Raw genomic sequence first — 22,939 nt, 5'->3', positions numbered from 1 at the left:
TTAAAAATCAAAAATTTGAGCACCAATTTATCATGAATATTTTAATAATTAAAGAAGATTCCCAAAGTACCTCTAGTAGGCAGTATATTTTAGATTTATTCTAGGCATCTGAGAGAAATATCTACTTTGTTGTAAACGTTTATGTTTTGATTACAAAAAATCAGATTATTTTTCCTCCTGTTAGTCTGGATTAGTGATTACCTAAAATATCGGTGAAAACTATACTTACGTTGTAGACTCTTGAAATTGAAAGTTGCCTCTGTCTTGTATACCTTTCCCTGCCTGGTCTGGTGCTATGCACACAGGTGTTCAGTGGCTGTGGAGTGAATCTGTTTACTGGAAGCCAAAGTCTTCCTGTTTGTCTCCACGCTTCTCTGCACTCCCCCACCTTCCTCCCCTGTTCCTGTAGGTGATTATCGCACTACACAAGGGTCACCTTGCCATCTGGACACCCTGAGTAGACTCTGTGAGGCCAGGTCCGAGCCCTCAGCCAGTGGGCCCACTTACTCCATCTGGCATGTAACCCTCTTCAAGTCCCTTCCACCCCTTATACCACAGAAAGGGCCCTTTCCTTCTATGGGGTCTGAGAAGCTTCTGGAATAAGGCAGGGCTTGATGAGTGGGGTCTGAAGGCCAGGTCGGATTCTGACTGGTCGAGAAGGGCACCCCAGGACAAGGTAAGTGTGTGGGGTCACGTGCCAGGCTGCAAGAGTGGAGGTGTCCCTGGAGGCCAGGAGAGGGGAGAAAAGAGTTTGCCTAGCAGTATCAAAAGCACTCAAGCAGGACTCTGGTTCTTTAGGCACAAATATTACTAGTGGACAGAGTAGTTCATCAAGCCGTTAGAGCTCAGGTGAACACGAGGGTGACCAGCTCATACCAGTTTGCCAGAACTTCCCCAGCCTTAACATCGGACATCCCACATCCAGTAAAATGCTCAGTCCTCTGCAAACCAGGAGGGTGGATCACCCGAACCCATCGTGACCTCATTCCCCCCCCCCCCCCCCCCCCCCGCCAATGGCTCCTAGCTGCAGCAGGACCCAGTAGAGCAGAGATTCTTAGCTTGGGTTGCCTACTGGAATCACCTGGAGAGCTTTCAAAGCACTGGAGCCTCAGTCTCTGAGGTTGTGTACATTTGGTATGGGGTATGGCCTGGACTTTGGTGTTTTGTAAGCTCCCAAGTAATTCTAATGTGCAGCCAAGGTTGAAAATCTATACAGTAGAAGTAAGTTATCAATGCTTCACAGGTGCTAAGAGGACACAAAGAGATCACACAGGATCTGGTGGCTTAGGCACTGAGGGCTGGCAAGAGGGCTGGGCTGGGAGTATGGAGAGACTCCGGGGCCTGTGTGAGAGGAGACAGACTGGGTGTCCCAGGCCAGGTGGAAGGAGCGGTGGGAGGGACTGTTGTGCCGGGGGTGGAGCCAGCTATTGGGTGGGCGCCCTCAGGGCCTGCTCATTGCCGGGTTCTGGTTCTGTCCTGTGCAGTAAAGCTCTGGTTTGGGTAACTTTGGATTTTCCCTTTGGAGCTTGGGACCAAGGAAAGCACAGAGCCTGGGGGAGTCAGAACTGAAGACTCCAGCCCCAGCTCATGGGCTCTCTACCTACTTTTCCAGCAGACAGTTCCCTCTTCCCTTGCCTGTCCTCCTACCCTAGACCCGGGAAAACATGAAAATGCTTCCAGAGGAGACTATGACCTAAGCTTATACACACTTTCTAAAATATTCAGTCCTGGGAGGGGCTGGTCTGGCAGTCCCAAGCCATACTTTGAACACAGCCTTGGGCCCCCTGGGTGAGAGGCATTTCCTATGCTCTGGTTGAAGGGGTAGGAGTCTTTGGGCAATGGGGATCTTGACTTAAAAAAAAAAAAGTACAACGTGAGAGCTGCGAGTTAAGTTTTATTTGGGGCAAAATAAGGACTAGCAGCCCCGGGGAGACAGCGTTTCAGATAACCCTGAGAAATTGCTCCAGATTATTGTTAAAACCGGATCTCTCAAGGAATTTAGCGCTTTTCTGTGTATGGGAAGATGCAAGAGTCTTGGCTCACTGAAATCATTCATTTGCTGTGCACCTCAGTTATCTGGGGCCAGTAGCCTGACACATCCTGGGTTTCCTCAGGGTTCACCACAGGGAGTGGCCGCAGTCTGATGGCTGCTAGGTGGCAGGTGTTCTTTTCAGCCCTGAGTTTCCTCAGCTCACGTTGGAGGGCTGCAGTCGTTGACAACTGTGACATCCTTTGTTTATTGATATGGCAGGAAATAGTTCATTTCTCAGGGAGACAGGAGGAGGAGGAAGTTGAATTTTGGCAGTGGCACCCACATGGACTGCTTTAATCCCACCAAAGGCCCGTCATGGCCCTCAGAATGAAATCAACAAGATCTTCAAATCCCAGCTCTGCCCACTGACTTCTCCAGCCCTCTGTGGCCTCCCCTTCTCCCAGTCATTCTGAAATTCACTGGGTCCTTGAACAGTATTTTTCAGTATTTGAACAGTATTTTTCAAATGTAGGTAAAGAGCCACTAGGGGGTCTTAAAATTAATTTATTGTAATGAGTTGAGAGTAGCAAAAGGTAAAAGGAAAAAGTAGGCAGAACTAGAATGGAGTAGAAAATATCCATCACAAAGGTAAGTCAGACTTTTGTTCTGTTTGTGCACAAGGGAGCATGTATGCAAAGTATAATGTACAGTATTTCTTGCTGTAGAGCAAGTAAAAGTCTTTACACATTGCAATCCCTTTTTGGGAGTAAGATTCTGTCTAGAAGGGCCTTCTTGGCAGGTCTTCCTTTGGACTGAATTATTCGCGCTCTGCAATTGCTGTAGCATGCTATACTTTTTGTGCACCGAGCACACTTTAAAAAAATGATTTATTCAGTTGCCTGTCTTCTGCGCTTGCTGCAAGCTCGATGAGGGCAGGGACCATGTTCACCTATCCTGGCCTCTGTCATTAGAGAAAGCACTTGTGTTGAGTGGCTGAGTGATAAACCCGGGTTCAGTTTCCAGCTGTTTGTGTTCTTAGACAAGGTCTCTTTTTATTTTTTCTGATTTTTTTGTCTGATTTATATACAGAAAACTTGAAAGAATAGAATAATGAACACCCTATATATCCTCCACTTAGATGGACAGTATTAACATTTTTCCATATTTGCTTTCTATCTATATGCTTTTTTTCTGAATCATTTGAAAGTAAGCTCAGATATAACCTTCACCCTAAATACTATGGCATGTGTCTCCTAAGAGTAAGGTCATTCTCCTACATAATCGCAACAATATTAACATACCTAAGAAAAATAATTTAATTCCATAATACCATCTAAAATGGACTCTGTATTTAGATTTTCCCTAGTTGCCCCAAGAATGTGTTTTATAGTTAGATTATTTCAAATCAGAAAAAAAAATCAAGAGTCACATTACATTTGGCTTTATATCTCTTTAGTTTCTTTTAATCTAGAATAGTTCCACTTTTTTTTTTTTTTAATGACAGTGACTTTTGGAGGAGTCAAGAAGAGTTATCCTTTATAATTTTCTACAAAATTGATTTCCTTGTTTTACTCCCGTGGTATTTAGTTTCCTTCTCGCCCCCCTGTATTTTCTCTTAACTGAAAAGAGGTTTAGAGGCTTGATGACACACACCGGTGAATACCTCACAGGTGATGTCTCCTTCATACTGCTATCACCTCAAGAGGCACACGATGTCAGATTATTCCACCCCAAGTAGTGCTGTTTGTTCACTTGTTTAAGGTAGTGACTGCTAGATTTCTCCTATGTAAAGATATGTTTTCCTTTTGCAGTTAGTAATTTGTGAGGACGATAAACTCCAGCACCATGTGAAGAATCTGTTCCTTTACAGCCTAATGTTTTTAGTAATCATCCATGATCCTTTAGCAACCATCCACGTGATAGTTTGGGCATGTTCTTAACCCGAAACTCAGTTTTTTCATCTGCAGCCTGGGTATAATAATGCCCATGATTTGGATTTGATGTGTAAGAAAGTATGACGATGCTGTCACGGTCTGCCATAACTTCTCCCTTCTTCTGAGAACATCTTTTAGAAAGGTGTTCTAAAGATGTTCACTTCCTTTTAGAAAGTTTGTATGCTGCTCCAGATGAGTGGTCCAGATCGCCGGCTTCTTAGATGATCCTACCTGCCTGGCCTCTGTGGGGCACAGCTGAGTCATCTTCTTTGGCCAGAGTGGAATGAGCTTTTGACCAGAGCTGAGCCAATCAGAATGCTTCCCTGGGAAATTTCCAACCACGTAGGGGTGGGAATAGGGTGAAGAAGATATTCTTTTTCCCTCAGGTGGCTAAATGTGAGGATGTGAGTCTGGAAGTTGACTGTGTCCCCTGCCGCCTGGAGGATGATAGCCTATGGGGTGGAGGGGATCAAAACCATCTGTCTGAGATCAGGGCAGAGGGGGTCTCCCTGGCCTGGCTCCAGGCCTCCCCAGCTGTACTCTGCCCTGCCCCAGCTAAGCCAATAAAGACCCTGTCTTGCCTGAGCGCTTACAAATCTGGGGCTGAACCTTAGGACAGATAGAATCCTGACTAGTAAAAGGGCCTTTGCTATGCCTCTCCCATGATAGGTGATTCAATAAATTAGTGGTTCATCAGCTCTCATCCCTTCCTGTTGTCTTTGAATATGTGCTGGCCCTAGTGAAGAGGTGTGAGGAGGTGGCAGACATGGTCCTGGCTTTTTAAAATCTTAGGAGTTACAAATGCGTTTCCTTGGTGGGCGTAGACTCAAAGCAAGGGGGGGCTGGTGACTTATCCGGCTCCAAGTGTGGCCGCTCTTGCCACTCGAACCGGCCCCCCAGCCCCACCCCCAGGGCCAGGAGCCAGAGTGCCTGTCTTGGAAGAGCCTAAGTTTAAAAGTTTAAAACCAGCCCACGTGGTGAGAGGTGCAGTCAGCCTTAAGACGCGAGGGCAGAGAAGAGCGGAGGAATGTGAGGGCCAGGGGCGGAGCGGGGTGGGGGGCTGAAGGCGATCAGAACGCATGCGCAGGGCAAGGGCGAGGGAGGGCCTGGGAGTGGGGGAGGGGGGTGAGCGAGGGTCTTGGGGAAGGGGAGCGAACTGGCAGGGCCTTGGGTAGTCAGGAAACTCTGGCTTCTTCCAGGCTCGCGGTCCAGGCTGCTGTTTGTGTAGCGCTGCCTCTCTGCGGAGTCCACAGCGAAGTGTCTTCCAGGCACTTCCAGCCATCTCACGGGGGGAGTTACTATTATCATTCCCGTTTCACAGATGAGAAAACTGATACCCAGGAAGGAGAAGTAACTCACCCAAGGTCATCCTGCTGGTGATGGCAGAGCTGGAATCCGAATTCAGATCCGCGGACTTAAGGTTGCTCCAGCCCCCACTCTGTTCCGGGACTGCGGACCACCCCGGAGGCCAGGTTTCCCCAGCCGAGGGCCAGGTGAGCGGCGGGCGGCGGCGGGCCGAGAGGTGAGAACCCCCGCCCTCCCCTGCAGGGCCCCGAGGGCTCGGTGGGCTCTGCCGGGAGACGGAGCAGACCCTCGCCCGGCCTCGGGGGCCAACGGAAGGTCCGGACCGCGGGCCGCCTGGAGGGAAGCCCCGCCCGGGAGACTGGGAGACTGGGAGACCCCAACGGTGCCTCGGCAGAGGGACGGGAAACAGTGGGGTGGGGGGCGGTGGCGAGCGGAGGTGGAGTCACGGGTTGGGAGGGGGAGGGCGAGGAAGAGGAAGAGGCCCCCCAAACCCCAAACATTACCGGCCGGCTGTTGGGACCCGCGGGGCTGGATCTGGGGGCTGATGGCCAGGTCAGCACCCATCTTTGGGTCTGGAAAATGTCACTGGGGCTTTGGGGCCACGGAAGGGTGGAGGGTGGTCAGCAGGAAGGAACCTCTGGCGGAACCTAAGCTAGTCTGCATTCCAAGTAGCCTCAAATTACTGGCGGGAAAAGTGGGGAGTGAGGCTCCTCGCGGCCCAGATGGTTCCCTCCTGGTCTCTTCCCGGTCCAGCCTGAGATGCGCTCTATGTTGCTCCTCTCGTTCTTCGCCCTGTGTAGTCCTCATCTGTCCCTGGCATGCGCAGGGCCTGGGCCGGTGACAGGGCTGCCCTCGGGCTGGGCGCGATGGCTCAGGGAGACCCTGCCAGCGGGAACCCGGGCCCCACGGAGCACGCAGCTCTTCTACTTAACAGTGCCGTAGGTCCTTTTCAAAATAATAATGAAAACAATTGGTGAGAGTAGATGGCAGTAGTTTTGCTTTGTTTTGAATGCCCTTGGCAAAGTAAAAAGTTGGTAGTTTTCTGTTCCCCCCATTCTCTCTCCCTGACCCCCACTTTTGGGAATCCCGAACTGAACTGCTGGCCAGTGGCGACTAGTGAAGAGGTGAGGAGGGAGGGGCAGCTGTGCAGGACTGTGGTCCCTGCCTCCACTCTGACTGAGCCTGGGATCCTGGACCAGTCCATTCTTCTTTCCAGCTGTTTCCCCATCAGTACAACGGGTTCTCCAAATCCCCCTTTACATGAACATGTCTATGGTCCTTTGAGTCTGGCTCATATCAGTGTGTCCCCCAATTGTATATCCCTGGTGCACAGTCGTCCAGAACCAGCACTGAGGGCTGCTCCATGCAGGATGCTGGCCTATCCCCGGAGAAAGGCCCACAAGGTCCCCCTCACTGGAGAGCAGCCTGGGGTGGGCAAGGGGACAGACAGCTAGGAGGTGGCTCCTGGCCTCTCAGTCACCCCAGGGCGGGGAGGGGGGGAGGGAAAGCGCTGTCCCGCGTGACAAGTTTGTGTGTCTCTTCTCCCCAGTAGTTACCAAGAGCCTGCGAGTTCCTGTCTTTTTTCATCCCTGATTCTCCCCATTGGCCTAAGCTGGGCATGGGGCGCCCAGTAAGTACACAGTGCACTTTTGTGGAATGAATGGTTAATGGCTGGTGGCTGGGAGGGTCCATGGAGTGGACAGGACCAAGGTGAGCTTTGCAGAAGATGTGGGATTTAAAAGGTCTAGAGGTGAAGTGAGGGCACCGCACCCCCCTCCCCTGGGAAAGGCTGGAGGTGCTTGGGGTGACTGTGGTGTTCTGGGAATGAAGGGAGACATGGCGGGTGTGGAGGCAGGAGGCTGGGTGCGTGGGAAACTTTATGAAAGAAAAGCTGAGAAGGTGAGGAATGCTGAGGAGGTGGAAGTGTGGGAGAAATGGAGAAGCCGGCAGGAGCTCCAGGCTAGAGCGTGGGGAAAGGAGAGGGTGACTAAAATAGGGAAGACACCGAGCTCAGCTTTAGACACGTTGAGGTTCATTGTGGGGGCGGGGGGGCAGGAAGGGGCTCAGACCATCAACGGAAAATGTCCAGGGTTCTCTATTCCATCCAGAGGATGGGGGTCAAGATGCCGCCATGACTCCTACCTGGAGAGCTTTAGAGCCAGGACTCAAGGCTCTCTGGTCTTCATCCTCTTAGAGGACACCGAGGCCCTGAAGTTCAGGTGACTCATCAGTACTGGCCAGAGGGTGGAGGGAAGATCGAAAGGGAAGCTTTGCAGAGACGGCAGGATAAATTTTTCAGGGGGGAAGACCTGAAAAAAAGAAAATAATGAACAACAGAAAGAGGAGAGAGTGCTTTAGAAAGTTTCCAAGCACTCTGACAGCAGTCGGAGGTTAACAGTTGTTAACCCTTTTATAGACAGCAGATTTCCTCTGCCCTCTACCATCAGGCTTGTTCTGCTGTGGTGATCAGCAGATCTCAAAGCCTCAGACACTCCTTTCCCCCGGCTGCAGTGAGAGGGGCATCCGCATGGGGAGCGTGGAGGGGCCCCAGCGTGTGGGCACACACAGGGGCGGAGAGGAGAGGGAAACCCCTCACTCTGAGGGCCTTGTCTTGTGCACAGCAGTGCGCAGCTGCGAAGCTTGGTGCTGCCAGGCAGTCTGCTTAGGCAGGAGCCTCCAGGCCTGGCTCTGGGCATGACTTGGAAAGAAGGGCTGTTGTCTTGGGGTGTCCTCCACCTCCCATGTCCTGTCTCTCACCCCCTGATGTCACCATTCTGCACTGCCGTGTGGCCAGGGTCATTGGGGGCCACCTGGACAGGGCCCGCCCTGCCTGCCACACCCAGGCTTCCAACCGCCCCTCTCCTTCCCCTGCCAGCCTGGAGAGGAAAGCAGACTAGTTGAATACATTTGCCCTTGGGTGGTGGATGTGAATTTCCCTCAGGAATGCTTGCATTTTAGGAGAAGTTGGTGGCCCCTCACTCTCCAACTTTAACCAAACGCCTGGGCCCTAAGCACTGTGCTTGACACGTCGTTGGCAGCATTTCACTTGGCCCTGGCAAGGACCTTACTAGGCAGGTGTTATTTCCTCTTTTTTCCAAATGGGGACCCAAGGTCCTGAGAGTATTAGCCAGTTCCCCGAGGTTACCCAGCCAGCAAGTGATAAAGCTGGGACACAGTCACGGGCGTCCAGAACCAAATCCAGCTGTCGGCACTTAGCTTCCACATTACAGATGCTCCTTCCAAGAAGACATCCTTAATGACAGCTGGTGGTGATGGAGAAGTTATGAGGGATCCTTAACTGAGGGTCTTGACCTCCAGGCCTAGAGGGTACCTAGGGCTTCAGGAGGGTCTGTGAAACTCTAAAACTATTTTTAAAACTTTCTGTGTGCATATTTTCTGCTCATTTTTCAGCAGAGGGCTCCTCCAGGCCAGGGGGACCCCTGTCCGTCTATACCCCAGGTCCTGAGAAAAGGCCAGTCACTGAGCAAAGGCACTTCAGGCCCTGGTTTTAATCTCTGCCCTGGTCCTCATTCTGAAATCTCAAAAGGCACATAGTAGCTGACAGCTGACTGGAGAGGTTCTTCTGTGGCCAGTGGGTGGGTGTCAACAGAACTGAGAGGTTAGAACTTTAGAGCTGGGAGAGGTGGACATTTTACAGAGGTGGAAATTGAGGCTCAAAGAAGGGACCCCACACGCTCAAGATTGCCCAGTGAATTAGTGGAAGAAAATGTTTTATGCATTGTTTAGGCCTACTGAAGAGGTCTGTAAGGCTGTAAGTTTAATCAAGGCAAAGAAATCAACATTTCTCGAGCCTCACGTGTGCTAACATGTCCACGGGCATCATCTCCTTCACCCCGTGCTGCGTGAGGACCCCCCCTTCATTGTTCCCCTCCACAGGTGATGCTGACATTAGAGGACAAAGACATGAAGGGGTTCACCTGGGCCATAGCCCCTGCCTTGACCTCCCTGGGCTACCTGCTTATACTGCTGGTCTCCATCTTCCCCTTCTGGGTTCGTCTGGTGAACGAGGAGTCCCAGGAAGTGTTTTTCAGTGGCCTCTTTGAGAACTGCTTCCATATCAAGTGCTGGAAGCCACGACCCTTACCCGGTATGGGGGAAATGGAGGCGGGGATGGGGGCTTGGGAGACGGGACCAGCGTGGGCATTGGGGGGTGACAGAGGACTGGTGGGGGCAGCTAGGACAGAACTGAATTCGCCCCTGCCTTCTCCTCACTAGAGTCCATTAGCGCCACACCCCCCCCCCCCCCCCCCCGCCCCGCGCTAGTTGTGATGCCCACTGTTACCTCCTGGGATTGCCAGACATCCCCTGTGGGGGCAGTACTGCCCTTGCTAGAGAACCACTGGTTTAATCCCAGGGTAGGTTCTAGGATATCTGGGTCTTCAACACCTTTGTCTCTTTGTCCCTCCCCCAGCCGCTCACCTCTGCACGCTCAGGAGGTCATACAGACTCACCTTAACAAGGTCTGAATCATGCCAACAGCAGGAGAATGAATTCCCCTCGATCCTCGGTCTGTTTCACTACTGCTGTTAACGTGGATAATTAAATAGGGGTGTGAGGGGCTCCCTTGCAGAGTTCAGAATATCCTGACCTCACAGCGTTCTGATTTTCCACCAGTGACTCTTTCAGTGTGACCAGTGCGGATGCAGTTCTTCACATTTCCACATGCAACAAATTTTATCACGACAGTTTCATTTTATGTTGTTTATTAAAGCCGTTTTTCCCCAAACAATACATGGTTTTCCCCTACGCTTTGATACAACCAGATTCATGTAACAGTATTTGTTAAGAATTGGTTAATAATTTCAGTGTCTGAAATTGCCCATCTAACTTTTTTTTCATGTCATGGGGAACAAGATGGTGGGCCCAGGGCATGCTTGGGGGCAAAGCAGTCGGGTCGGAGCCTTGGTCCCAGGCCACGCTTTGGGACCTGATGGCGACCCGGCTCCGGGGCCACCCCTGCCCGGGCTCTGCAGGGCTCTGCCCTCTGGGCCAGGGTGCCCGGCGCCAGCCCGCTCTCCCTCCCTCCCCTGCAGTTTACATCATCGTGGGCCGTGTTTTCCTGCTGTCCGCTGTCATCTTGTCTTTCCTCACCACCATCGTCATGGTGTCCTTTGCATCTCGGCTCTTTCCGAGGACCCGGAAGCACAATCTCGTGTCAGCCTTCATCAGCTTCCTCACAGGTGGGGAGCAGCAGGCGGGCCCCAGCCTTGTGGGTGGGGGATCTGGGGAGATGGCAGGAGATGGGGGGTGGGTGGTCTCTGGAGAGGGGATTTTTTAGGGCCCCTCTCCTCCACTGCCCTCTCAATGAAGTAGCCCACCCCAACCCGCCCCCTCAGGGTTTGTGATTCCCCCGCTTTGGGGCTCATCCTAACTGCACTCCCAGCGGACACAGTCCTCACAGCCTTGGCTTGGTGTCATCTGTCTGGGGGTCTTTTCCCCATAATCTCTATCCCAGCAACTGTCATAGAATCTGGTACAGGGTTATAATAGAATTGAAATATAGAATATAAATGAAATACAAATGTTTCTTGGATGAATGAATGGAAGAGATCATCTCTGCCCTCTGGAACCTTTTGACTTTAAAAGGCTGACCAAGGCCCTACCCTGGGAGGCTCCCATCAGATGGAGGAGGTGGAACGCTCACAGTGGGAAAATCAGGTTGAGTTTCATCCAAAGCGTCACACCCAGGGGGCCCCATCTGGAGTCAGCCAAGAGCACAGGCACAGAGGGTACCCGGGAAGGGGATTTCTGATCATGGGGCCCCTGGGAGGTGAGGCACATGGGCTTTAAGATGAGTGGGGAAGGAGGGCAAGACAGGCATGTGGGGTGGAGGTTATTGGCTCTGAAGGGGCAAGGGTGCGGGCAGGAGCCACAGGTGTAGGAAGGCTAGAGTGGAGGAGTGGAGGTGGGAGCCACGGGAGGAGAGCAAGGCTGCCGCCCTGTGACCCACAGGGGCCTGTGCCTTCCTGGCCTTGTTGCTGCATGCCCTGGAGATCCGGAGTCTGCGGATGAAGCCCAGCCCCCCGCAGTTCTTCGTGCAGTGGCCTTACTACGTCCTGGGCTTTAGCATCCTTCTGTTCCTAGTGGCTGGTGAGTGTCCCAGGGCTGGTGCCCTCTCCCTGCCCTCTGTCTGGATTCAGGAGCTGTGGACGCTCTAGAGCTGTGCTGTTCAAAACCGTAGTCACTTGTGGCTATTTAATTAAAATGAAATCAAGTTAGAAATTGAGTTCCTCAGTCACGCCAGCCACATTTCACATGTTCAAAAACCACATTATTATGTGCCTAGTGGCTTCCACATTGGACGGTGCGGATGCAGAAGTTTCTACTGGACAGCACTGCTTTAGGGCCTCAGCCCTGTCCCCCACCCTCGTCCTCCCCATTCTTATGCTCCTTGACTTTAGAACCAAACTTGCACACTTTCATACTCTCCCTTACCACCGTCCCGGTTCCTAAGGCTTTCTATTCCTGTCTCTTTATCTTGAAATCTGTGATCTTATTCCTCACTCAGTCGCTTTTTCTTTACCAACCGTCATCATCGAAATTCTTAATCCCATCTAATTTTGTCCCTACTCCTAATCTTCTTCCCACTATTTTAACCTGACCCATGATCAGAACCTATTTTAACTTGATTTTATTATACATTGAATATATAACAAAGAATGTTTATAGTATATCTGTAAGATACAAGTAATTGTAAATAAACTGTACACCCATATTTCCACCATATAGCTTGAGAACTAGCCATGTTTTGTCGAATCCATCGTTTATAAGTTACACCCTTATTTTATGTACCACTGAGAAAGAAAAATTGATACCATGTATAATTCTAAGGTGCTAGAGCTTGTAAGGTACATCCTCATTTCAGAGATTTTAAAATGTGAAAAAAAATGGGTTTGTCAAAATTAACGAAACATGTTAGAACATTAAGTATTCAATATCTTTGAAGTCTTCCCCCCTCTACCATGTGGCTGTTCCTGGTCACTTCCTCTTCTCTCCCCTCTGGATTCAATTCTTCAGAAATTTATGCCAATCATGTTTACTACACATATATATCCTTAAACAAGGTACTATTTAGTTTTGCATGCTTTAAAACTTAATATGAATATAATCAAACTGTGTTTTTCCTTCTGGAGTTTGCTATGTTTGATCAGCATAATCTTGAGATTCCTCCATGTTAATATGAGGAACTAAGCTTCATTCATTTTTACCACCTTGATTATTTAATTGTATAACTAAGCTTTCCTGTAGAAGCATGGCATTTCTCTATGGGAGAATTTTAAGTTTATGACTGAGTTTCTTTCATGATTATAGGACTATTCAGATATTTTATTTCTTCTTGAGTCAGTTTTGGTAATTTATATATTTCTCTAAGTTTATACATTTTATCTAAGTTTTAAATTTTATTGACATAAAATTACTCAATGTTTTCTGTTTTAACTTTTAATTTGTGCTGCATCTGTAGTTATGTACTTTAAAAAAAATTTTTTTTGGCTGCGTTGCATCTTCATTGCTGCGCGCGGGCTTTCTCTAGTTGTGGTGAGAGGGGGCTACTCTTCGTTGTGGTGCGTGGGCTTCTCATTGCGGTGGCTTCTCTTGTTGTGGAGCATGGGGTCTAGGTGCGCGAGCTTCAGTAGTTGCAGCACGGGGGCTTCAGTAGTTGGGGCTTGCGGACTTTAGTGCGCAGGCTCAGTAGTTGTGGCGCATGGGCTTAGTTGCTCGGTGGCATGTGGGATCCTCCCGGACCAGGGATCGAACCGTGTCCCCTGCATTGGCAGGTGGATTCTTAACCACTGCACCACCAGGGAAGTCGCTGTAGTTATGTACTTTTTTCACACCTAATTTTCTCTTTTTTCATTACTATGTTTGTTAGAGGTTTATCAGGGGTTTTTTTAGTGTTTTCAAAAAACCAACTTCTTAGCTTTCTTGAAAACAAACCTTGTTTCTTTTCTATTTAATTACTTTTTGCTTCTTATTTTGAACTTCCCTCCCTACTACTTTTTTGTGTATTTATTCTGCTGTTCCTTTTCCAGCTTCCTAAATCAGGATCTAAGCTCATTGATTATTTCTTCTTTTCTAAGTAGGCATTTAAAGCTTCAGCTGCCCTCTAAGAATTGCATCTTTATTTGCAGCTCTCATTTTGTTGTGTAATATCTTTTGTTGTTGTTTGATTTCAGATATTTTCTTGTTCCCCTTATGATTTTTTCTTTGATCCGTGAATTATTTAAAAATATACTTTTAAATTTCTAAGCATAGAATTTTTATTGTATCTTGGTGATAATGATTTTAACTTAGTTTCAATTTGATGAGAGATCATGGTTTATATAGTCCTAATATTTTCAGATTTATTGACTTGCTTTATAGCCTAGTCTGAGGTCCATTTTCATGTCTCATGGTGAATGCAACCTTTTATCTATAAACATTACATCAAGCTTTTTTATTATCTTGTTTAAACCTTGATTTAAAATTGCTATATTTTACTAGTGGATTGAACTTTTTATCATCATGCTGTGATACTTTTTATTTCTTATAATGCTTTTTGTTGTAAAGTCTGTTTTATCTGATATTACTATAACTACCTCTACATTCTTTAGGTTATTATTTGCCTGTTACGTCTTTTACTTTAAACCTGTCTCTGTCTTCACGTTTTGGATGTCTCTTATAGATAGCTTATGATTGGATTTTTTTCATCTAGTCTTATTATAACCTTTGTCTTTTATCTGGAGCATTTAGTTGATTTACATTTGTTGTGACTACTGATGTATTTGTAGTTTTTCGACCACCTTAGTTTGTGCTTTCAGTTTTTTCTGCTCCCCACCCTCTACCTCACTTGCCTTGCTTTGGGTTGATTGAATTTTATGTATATAATTCTCATTACATTTCCTCCCTCGTTAGTTTGGAAATTATACGGTCTGTTTTCATTTGTGTCACAGTTACTCTTGACATTTTAACATGCTTAGTTAATCAGCATATTTATTCTCTTCATAAATAATTCAAGGCCCCTCCCCCCCCAACTTATATGGTATTTTGTCCAGTGTTTTGGTTTCTTCTGTTTTTTAAAAAAATTCTATACATTATTATTATTATTATTATTATTTTATGCATTTAATACTTGTTTAAATTTACCCACATATTTACCAATTTAGCTGCTCATCAAACCTCAGGCCTTCTATCTAAGATCGTTATCCTGAAGTACATCCTTTATAATGATTTTTTTATAACTTTTTATTTTATATTGGAGTATAGTTGATTAACAATGTTGTATTTCAGGTGTACAGCAAAGTGATTCATTTATACATGTATCTATTCTTTTTCAAATTCTTTTCCCATTTAGGTTGGTACATAATATTGAGCAGAGTTCCCTGTGCTATACAGTAGGTCCTTGTTGGTTATCTATTTTAGATATAGCAGTGTGTACCTGTCAATCCTAAACTCCCTAACTATCCCTCCCTCAACCCTTCCCTCCTGGTAACCATAAGTTTGTTCTCTAAGTCTGTGAGTCTGTTTCTGTTTTGTAAATAAGTTCATTTATATCATTTTTTAAATAATGATAATGACTCTACTTTTGACAATTAATGTATTTTATTTATTTATTTAGGGCTGTGTTGGGTCTTCGTTTCTGTGCGAGGGCTTTCTCTAGTTGCAGCAAGCGGGGGCCACTCTTCATTGGGATGCATGGCCCTCTCACTACCACGGCCTCTCTTGTTGAGGAGCACAGGCTCCAGACGCGCAGGCTCAGTAGTTGCGGCTCACGGGCCTAGTTGCTCTGCGGCATGTGGGATCTTCCCAGACCAGGGCTCGAACCCGTGTCCCCTGCATTAGCAGGCAGATTCTCAACCACTGCGCCACCAGGGAAGCCCTCATTTTTTTTTTTGCCTTTTTTTTTTTTTTCGGTACGCGGGCCTCTCACTGCTGTGGCCTCTCCCGTTGCGGAGCACAGGCTCCAGACGCGCAGGCTCTGTGGCCATGGCTCACGGGCCCAGGCGCTCCGTGGCATGTGGGATCTTCCCGGACCGGGGCACGAACCCGTGTCCCCTGCATTGGCAGGCGGACCCCCAACCACTGCGCCACCAGGGAAGCCCTTTTTTGCCTTTTTTAATGAGGGTCAGTTAGAGATACACTGTCTCATATTTTGTTTGTATGAAATTATCTTTCATTTTTGTTTATTAAAGTTAGTTTTGCTGAATATACATTTTGAAGTTAACAGTTATTCTCTCAGCACTCAAGATATTATTCTATTACTTTCCCACTTCTCTACTTATTGTTGAGAAGTTGGCTCTCTTTAAAAATATCATTCTTTTTGAGGCAACTTTTTTTTCTCTGAGACTTTTTTTGGTATTTTGCAGGGTATGGATGTTTGTGTTATGATTTGATGTGTGAACTGAAGCTGAGGAGTGATATCTTTCAGCATTTGTAAAACATTTTTATCTCCTCCCCATTTTCTTTCCCTTTCTTTTTGTCGTTTGTGGAACTCCAGGAAGATTTCTGTTAGACCTTGTTACTCTATCCTGCATGTCTTAATTTCTCTTTCATATTTTCTGTCTTTGTCATTCTGGGCTGCATTGTGAATACCTTATATAGATGTATCTTCAAGTTTACCCATTCACTTTTTTAAAAAAGATTTATTTATTATTATCATTATTTTTTAAATGTATTTTTGGCTGCATTGGGCCTTAGTTGTGGCACGCGGGCTTCTCTCTAGTTGTGGCATGTGGGTTTTCTGTTCTCTAGTTGTGGTGCACAGGCTCCAGGGCGTGTGGGCTCTATAGTTGTAGTGCACCGGTTCCAGAGCCGTGGGCTCTGTGGTTTGTGGCACGCGGGCTCTAGTTGGGGCACGCGAGCTCAGTAGTTGTGGCATGCAGGCTTGGTTGCCCCACGGCATGTGGGATCTTAGTTCCCTGAGCGGGGATCAAACCCACATCCCCTGCATTGCAAGGTGGATTGTTTACCACTGGACCACCAGGGAAGTCCCTCCCCATTCACTTTTTAGCTGTGTCTGGTCTATTTAACCTAGCCATTAAATTTTTATTTCAGTTAATCTATTTTATAACTAGAAGTTGTATTTTCCTGTATATCTTGTTACTTTTATGCTTTTTTCCTCATATTCAAAATATGTTCTCTGAATATATTTTTATTATTATACATGTTAAACATACTTATTTTATATTCTGTGTCTTATAAGTTTAACAACTGAATTATTTGCTGCTGTTTCTACAGCTGTTTCTATAGGCTCTTGCTGTGGTACCTTGTTTCTTGGTATGGTCTGTGGATTTTGACTGTGAACTCATTTTCCTTGGAAACTTTTTTTGTTGTCGTTGTTGGAAATTATTTGAGGCCTATATTTAAAGTGTTTCCTCAAAAAAGGATTTGCATTTGCTTCTGCCCGGTGCTTGGGTGCAGAACTACCCTAGGATCACAACCAAAATACTTAGGTATTGTTAGTTTAGCTGCAGACCCACATAAGAGCTAGCCTGTGTCTGTGAAATCTCAGTCAATGCAGGTAACTTTGCAGTTCCAGTTTCATGTGGCCGACTCTTATTAGATTTCCCCACCGTGAGCAGGACCTGGGCTTTCCTTTTATTTTTCCGTGTCCCGAAAAGCCAGCAGAATGGAAACTCAGGGTCACCTGGGTTGAGCGCGTGTCTCCAAGGTGAAGGCTAATTGTGTGGTTGCTTTAACCCTTCAGATTCCTGTTATCACTATGGTTTTGGCATCTAAGAATGTCTTACTCTGATGTCAGCTCGATGATGCATTTATAAATAATAGGTTTTTGAAGAAATATTTAGAACTTTTGTTGTGTTTAGTGGAGGGTAGCTAGTCTGCTATAAAGCTGAAAATAGTTGTCTTTTATCTTTGTCTTAGCCGTAATACAGCATTTATTATCCACTCAAGATATCTTTGTTTGTTCTTATGAATATTGATTCTCTTCTTCCTTTCTTTCATTTACTGAGGGTCTTGAGTGAGTTGGCCATGAAGAGGCCTGGGCTTTGTGTTTGACCTTCCTCTCTGAAACCTTGTTTTCTTACCTATTAATGGTTAGACAATTGCTAAGATGCCTTCCAGCACTGGCCATGGTTCCATGAGTTTATCCATCTATTTGTATGCCTTGTCCTTTATTGGAGGGGAGAACTAGGAGGACAGGTGCAGACCAGAGGGAGTCAGGTCAGAGGAGGGAGTTTCCGACCTCTAGGGCAGGCACTGAGCTTGACACTCTCTCTCACCTGACCCAAACTTTTGCTGTCACCCAGGTGCCATCTGCCTCGTTCAAGAAACAGCCTGCCTTAGCTGTCATTTGTTGCCCATTTCCCAGAGTACTGAGGAGACCCAAGAGATCTCGCACCTGGAAAACATGGAGAGTTTGGGAGGAGAGCTGAGCTCCATACAGAGGGAGACGCTGCTGAAGGAGGAAACAGTTATCTAGACCAAGATAGTCTGTGCCCTGCCCTTCATCAAGCTGTGTGAGTGCACACGTGTCACTGTGTGTGGCTCCCCTGCCTCCACCAGTCTCTGCTACTTTTGATGAGGCTCTTGAGTGTCAAATCAACCCTCCACTTCCCCTACTCAAAGTGATTCTGTCTTGTGTGTGTTTGAAATTTGTTAAAAGTTTTCTGAATTCTTCTGAGCTTTCTGAATGATTTTTTTGGACAAGTGTTTTCAATAAAACGATGACTACTGTCTGTTAATCCATGCCTCAAAAAACAAACAGGGGACTTCCCTGGCATTCCAGTGGTTAAGACTCTGAGCTTCCAGTGCAGGGGGCACAGGTTCGATCCCTGGTTGGGGAACTAAGATCCCACATGCCACACAGCATGGCCAAAAAACAAACAAATGAACAAACAAAACAAAACAAAACACCAGCCTGCAGCCTAGAGGGCAGGAAGGGAGGGAGGAATATTAGGAAATGATCAAGTGACCTGAGTTTTGTAAAATAAAAACTGAACAGAGTATGACCACCCCACTGTTCCAGCCATGCTGATCTCCCAGTTGTGGCTTTCCATACTCATTCTGCTGGTTTAGGGTGGTCTGGCCCACCATTACATATTTGAGAGTTTGTAGATTTTCTTTATGCCTACTTCTATATTGTTCCTATAGGGTTTTGTGAGGTGGAAAGTGAAAAGACTGGAACTAGGCTGTCATCATCTCCCTATGAGAAAGAAACTCCCAAGATACCTTTTGGAGAGAAATGTAATAAAATACTAAAAACAATCTAACTAAAACACGTAGTGCCTGTTCTTCAGGTGTGTATGTCCAACATAGGTAAAATCGGAGTCCCTGAGGAAGAAAATGGAAGTAAAGGAACAGAACAAGTATTTAAAACTAAAATTCAAGAAAACTTTACTGAAATAAAGTTCCTTTCTATTGAAAAGGAATCTATTGGAAGGAGTAACATCTGCTTAGGAAAACTGATATGAGATGATCAACCTCTTCCATGATGGGACAATGCTTTATTATTATTATTATTATTTACTGGAATAGACACTCTGGAACAAAGCATGGCCCCATTGTGGAAGGCCTAGAGCCTCTTCCTTCATGCACAAATACTGGCATACTATGCAAAATTACTAGACATGAAGAAATGTGACTGACGAGAATAAACAACCAATAGAAGCAGATGACAGAATGATCCAAATATTGGATTTTGCAGATACACACTTTAAAATAACTATTATTAATGTGTTAAAGAAATAAAAAAAAGTGCAAAAATTTCAAAAAATGGAGAACACTCTACCGAAATGCCATTTCTCCCCGTGAGATTTGCAAGAATCAAAAGTTTGATGCAACACGTTGTGTTGGCTAACCTGTGGGGAAATAGGCACCATCATACATGGCAGATGGAAGTGCAAAATGATACAGCCCTCCTGAGGGGAATCTGGCAATACCTACAAAACTGCAGAAGCAGTAATGCTTTAACCCAAACCAAAGTCTCAATTTAAGGATTTATCCAACAGGTATACCTGCACACATCTTTAAGAATGACATAGGTGCAGGGTGATTAATTGCTGCAGCTTTTGCAGTAACAAATGATTAGGAGCAACTCAAATGCTCATCAACAGGGGACACTTTAAATAAATTATGTTACATCCACACCAGCTTAAATAAAAAAAAGAATGAGAAAGGTCTCTAAGTACTGATATGGAATATTTTCTAGGACATATTACATGATAAAAACAAAGTATCTAGTATATTTCCTTTCGTGTAAGAAAAGGGGAGAAGGTAGGGAAATATGTGAATATTAGTATTTGCAAATAAATAAACACTTGAAGAGCGTATAATAAATGAATGAATCTTTAGAGATGGGGGTAGATTAAGAAATCGGGTGGAGGCTTCCCTGGTGGCACAGTGGTTGAGAATCCTCCTGCCAACGCAGGGGACACGGGTTCGAGCCCTGGTCCAGGAAGATCCACATGCCGTAGAGCAACTAAGCCCGTGCGCCGCAACTACTGAGCCTGCGCTCTAGAGCCTGCGAACTTCAACTACTGAGCCCACGTGCTGCAACTACTGAAGCCCGTGCGCCTAGAGCCTGTGCTCTGCAACAAGAGAAGCCACTGCGGGCTTCCCTGGTGGCGCAGTGGTTGAGAGTCCGCCTGCCGATGCAGGGGGCACGGGTTCGTGCCCCGGTCCGGGAAGATCCCACATACCGCGGAGCGACTGGGCCCGTGAGCCATGGCCGCTGAGCCTGCGCGTCCGGAGCCTGTGCTCCGCAATGGGAGAGGCCACAACAATGAGAGGCCCGCGTACCGCAAAAAAAAAAAAAAAGAAGAAGAAGAAAGAAAGAAAGAGAAGCCACTGCAATGAGAAGCCCGCGCACCGCAACGAAGAGTAGCCCCCGCTCGCCGCAATTAGAGAAAGCCCGTGTACAGCAATGAAGACCCAACACAGCCAAAAATAAATAAATAAATTTATATTAAAAAAAATGGGGTGGGTGGAGTGGGCAGAGGGAGGAGTAATAGTTCTGTGTGTAACTTCTTATATGAGTTTGGCTCTTGAATCATGTACATGTATTACCTATTCAAAAATTCATATTAAATCTTGAAGGGTAAGTTGGGTAATATAAGTCAAATATCCAACACTGTCCATACCAGCACTCTGAACTCCTATAACCTTCATTTCTATAGTTAATGCTAAAACAACGTTCACATCTGCCATTTCACTCTGTCCTGCTAAAGACAGGCCAGCTATGATTCTACCCATTTTCTTATTAAAGAACCAGAGAGGTGAAGCTCTCTGATGTTCAGTACAGGTTTTTAAAATTTTAAAGTAAACTCTGCTGCCTCTTAACCTGTTTCCTCTTTATGGTCATGACAACTTCTCCCAGCTTTCTGTATTTCACCATGTAACCTCATCTCTTCTGTTTCTTGTCGGATAATTTTCTTCCTCTCTCCCTCTGCATCTGTCCCTTTCTCCTTCCCTTCCTCCCTTTTTCCCTTCTTCTTTCTTGCCCCGCCCCCATGCTCTCAATTCATTCAGTACCATGTTCTTTGCCAAAAAAAAAAAAAAAAAAAAATCCTTCATTTGCTCATCTTCCTGAAATCTGCCTTCTTTCTGACAATGCCATTTCCCTAGCAATCCTTAGTTCTAGTCTGGTCTCTCAGGGCCAGGAGCATGAGGTCAGAATTTATCTGGTTTCTTTTGCAGTTTTCAGGGTACCATTCTTAATTTTTCTCCAACAATCTCTTCTTTAAACCATGGGAAATTACGGTCAGTGATATAGAAAATCTCTTCCAGATGCAAAAGCACAACATAAAACTGCAGTAATTAAAACAGTTTGGCAGGTCCTGACACAGGATACAGATAGATTACAGAACAGAATAAGAGTACTAATATAAAGCCTACTTTATAGAGGAATATAATATTTGATAAAATTAACCTTTTAAATCAGGAAGGATTATTATTATTATTTTTGCGGTACGCGGGCCTCTCACTGTTGTGGCCTCTCCCGTTGCGGAGCACAGGCTCCGGACGCGCAGGCTCAGTGGCCGTGGCTCACGGGCCTAGCCGCTCCGTGGTATGTGGGATCTTCCCGGACCAGGGCACGAACCCGTGTCCCCTGCATCGGCAGGCAGACTCTCAACCACTGCGCCACCAGGGAAGCCCAGGAAGGGTTATTGATCCTTCAATAAATGGTTGAGGAAGACTTGCTAGCCATTTGGGAAAAAAAAAAAGGCTGGCTGGATTTTCTTTTTTCTTTTTTTCCTTTGATCAGAATGCATTTCCGACAGATCTCAGATTTAACCTAACAATAAATGTCTTAGAAGTGCGTACAGGGGATTTAAAAAATCATCTTGGAGGATGGAAGGCACAAAATGGAGAAGATTTAAAGAAAAAGGAAGGATTAATTTGAATATGTAAAACATATAATATTTTGCAGTGCACAGAGTTCCATTAAGAAAGACAAAAGGCAAATAGGAAAATATTTGCAAAACATTTGAAAAAGGGCTATTTTCCTTAATTTTCAAAAAACTCATATATCAGTAAGAAAGAGATAAACAAACCCAACAGAAACAGAGGAAAGGGTAAAAACAGCCAGTTTGCAGAAAAGGAAATACAAGTAGCTAATGAAGGTAGGAAAAACGACTTCACTTATAATTAAGAAGTCCAAACAAAAATGTGGGCATCACTGATTTCACTCATCAGATTGGCAAAGATGAAAAAGTTTGATGACATCCAGCGTTCATGAGATTGTGGGAAAATGAATGCTATCCCCCACTGTTTGTGAGAGTGGAAATTGGTGCAGACTCTTTGCAGGATAATTTGGCAATAGCTGACAAAATTTAAAATGCATGTGACTTTTAGATCCCGTAATTCCATTTATGGGAACTCATCCTTTAGATTTATTTGCCAAAAAGTGCACAAGGAATTCTGTATGACGACGTTCATCCAGGTTTCTGGTAAATCCGAATGCTGGAAACCGCCTAAATGTCCACTGATAAGCTTTATAAATCATGGGGAACACAGAAAATACAGTGGAATACTGTAGAGCTGGTAAAGAGTGGGGTAGATCAGTATGTGTAGATGTGGAAAGATATGTTGTTTACTGAATAAAAGCAAAGAGCAGAACAGAATATAGTATGATTCTGTTTATGGAAAACAAACAGGATAATGCGTTTTATGCTTAGTTTGCCTATAACATTTCCGAAAAAATTCCTGAAACCTGCTTCATGGCCTCATCCTAACCTCTGATTCCTCAGGTCTCCATGTTTTTCTTGTTGGTTTCGGTCCCTCCCGCACTCAGCTTGGACACCATGGTCACTCAGCACAACCTTCTCCCACTAGAGCCCTCATTCCCCCCACGCCCTTGGCATTCTTTCATAATCATCCTTATGACCAATCCTAATATTGGATTAATCCAGCTGTTTTCTTAGCCCCCAGACTGCATAGACAATTGTGTGGATTGATTCTGTCACTTATTTTGTTTTGTTTTCAATATCAGTCATTCAGTGTTGCTTGACAATCTTTTCATTCATTCTATGATTTTTTTCCTACTACATCATTCCTCACAACAGATATTCTAATCTTCACTCCATTATTTAGGCTCCAACCTACCATTGTCCCCTGCACTCTCAGCAGGTAACATCACTGAGAAAAGAGGTTAAGAATGAGCTCCTTAAACACTTCTCTAGAATAATTTTAAAATAATCTATTTCAGGGGTAAGCAAACTACAGCCCTTGTGTCAAATCCAGCCCTGGCTGTGAGCTAAGAATGGTTTTT

The 22,939-nt window shown here is 45.9% G+C and overlaps 2 protein-coding genes across 3 annotated transcripts in view; both read left to right on the top strand.

The window, feature by feature from the left end:
* ZNF655 (zinc finger protein 655) overlaps nt 1-5,247 on the top strand; it is a 33,044-nt gene extending 27,797 nt beyond the window's left edge. The window contains exon 7 of the transcript XR_013831528.1: nt 5,228-5,247. The gene's annotated coding sequence lies outside the window, so the exon portion shown is untranslated. The remainder of the gene's footprint in view (nt 1-5,227) is intronic.
* On the top strand, nt 5,237-17,843 carry TMEM225B (transmembrane protein 225B). Of its 2 annotated transcripts, none has more exons than XM_079944375.1 (6): nt 5,237-5,399; nt 6,764-6,841; nt 9,109-9,319; nt 10,266-10,412; nt 11,185-11,322; nt 17,478-17,843. In XM_079944375.1, the coding sequence occupies exons 1-6, from the start codon at nt 5,286-5,288 to the stop codon at nt 17,648-17,650; spliced, it is 861 nt and encodes a 286-aa protein (XP_079800501.1). In that variant the 5' UTR covers nt 5,237-5,285; the 3' UTR covers nt 17,651-17,843. The 2 variants fall into 2 exon arrangements, with proteins under 2 accessions (XP_079800501.1, XP_079800502.1); XM_079944376.1 differs by having other exon boundaries at nt 5,261-5,399; nt 6,761-6,841.
* The last annotated feature ends 5,096 nt before the right edge of the window (nt 17,844-22,939 follow it).

This window comes from Stenella coeruleoalba (assembly GCF_951394435.1).
Source record: "Stenella coeruleoalba genome assembly, chromosome: 15".
NCBI lineage: Eukaryota > Metazoa > Chordata > Mammalia > Artiodactyla > Delphinidae > Stenella > Stenella coeruleoalba.
The sequence above is the reverse complement of the archived record's forward strand: the minus strand, read 5'-3'. Positions and strand labels throughout refer to the sequence as shown.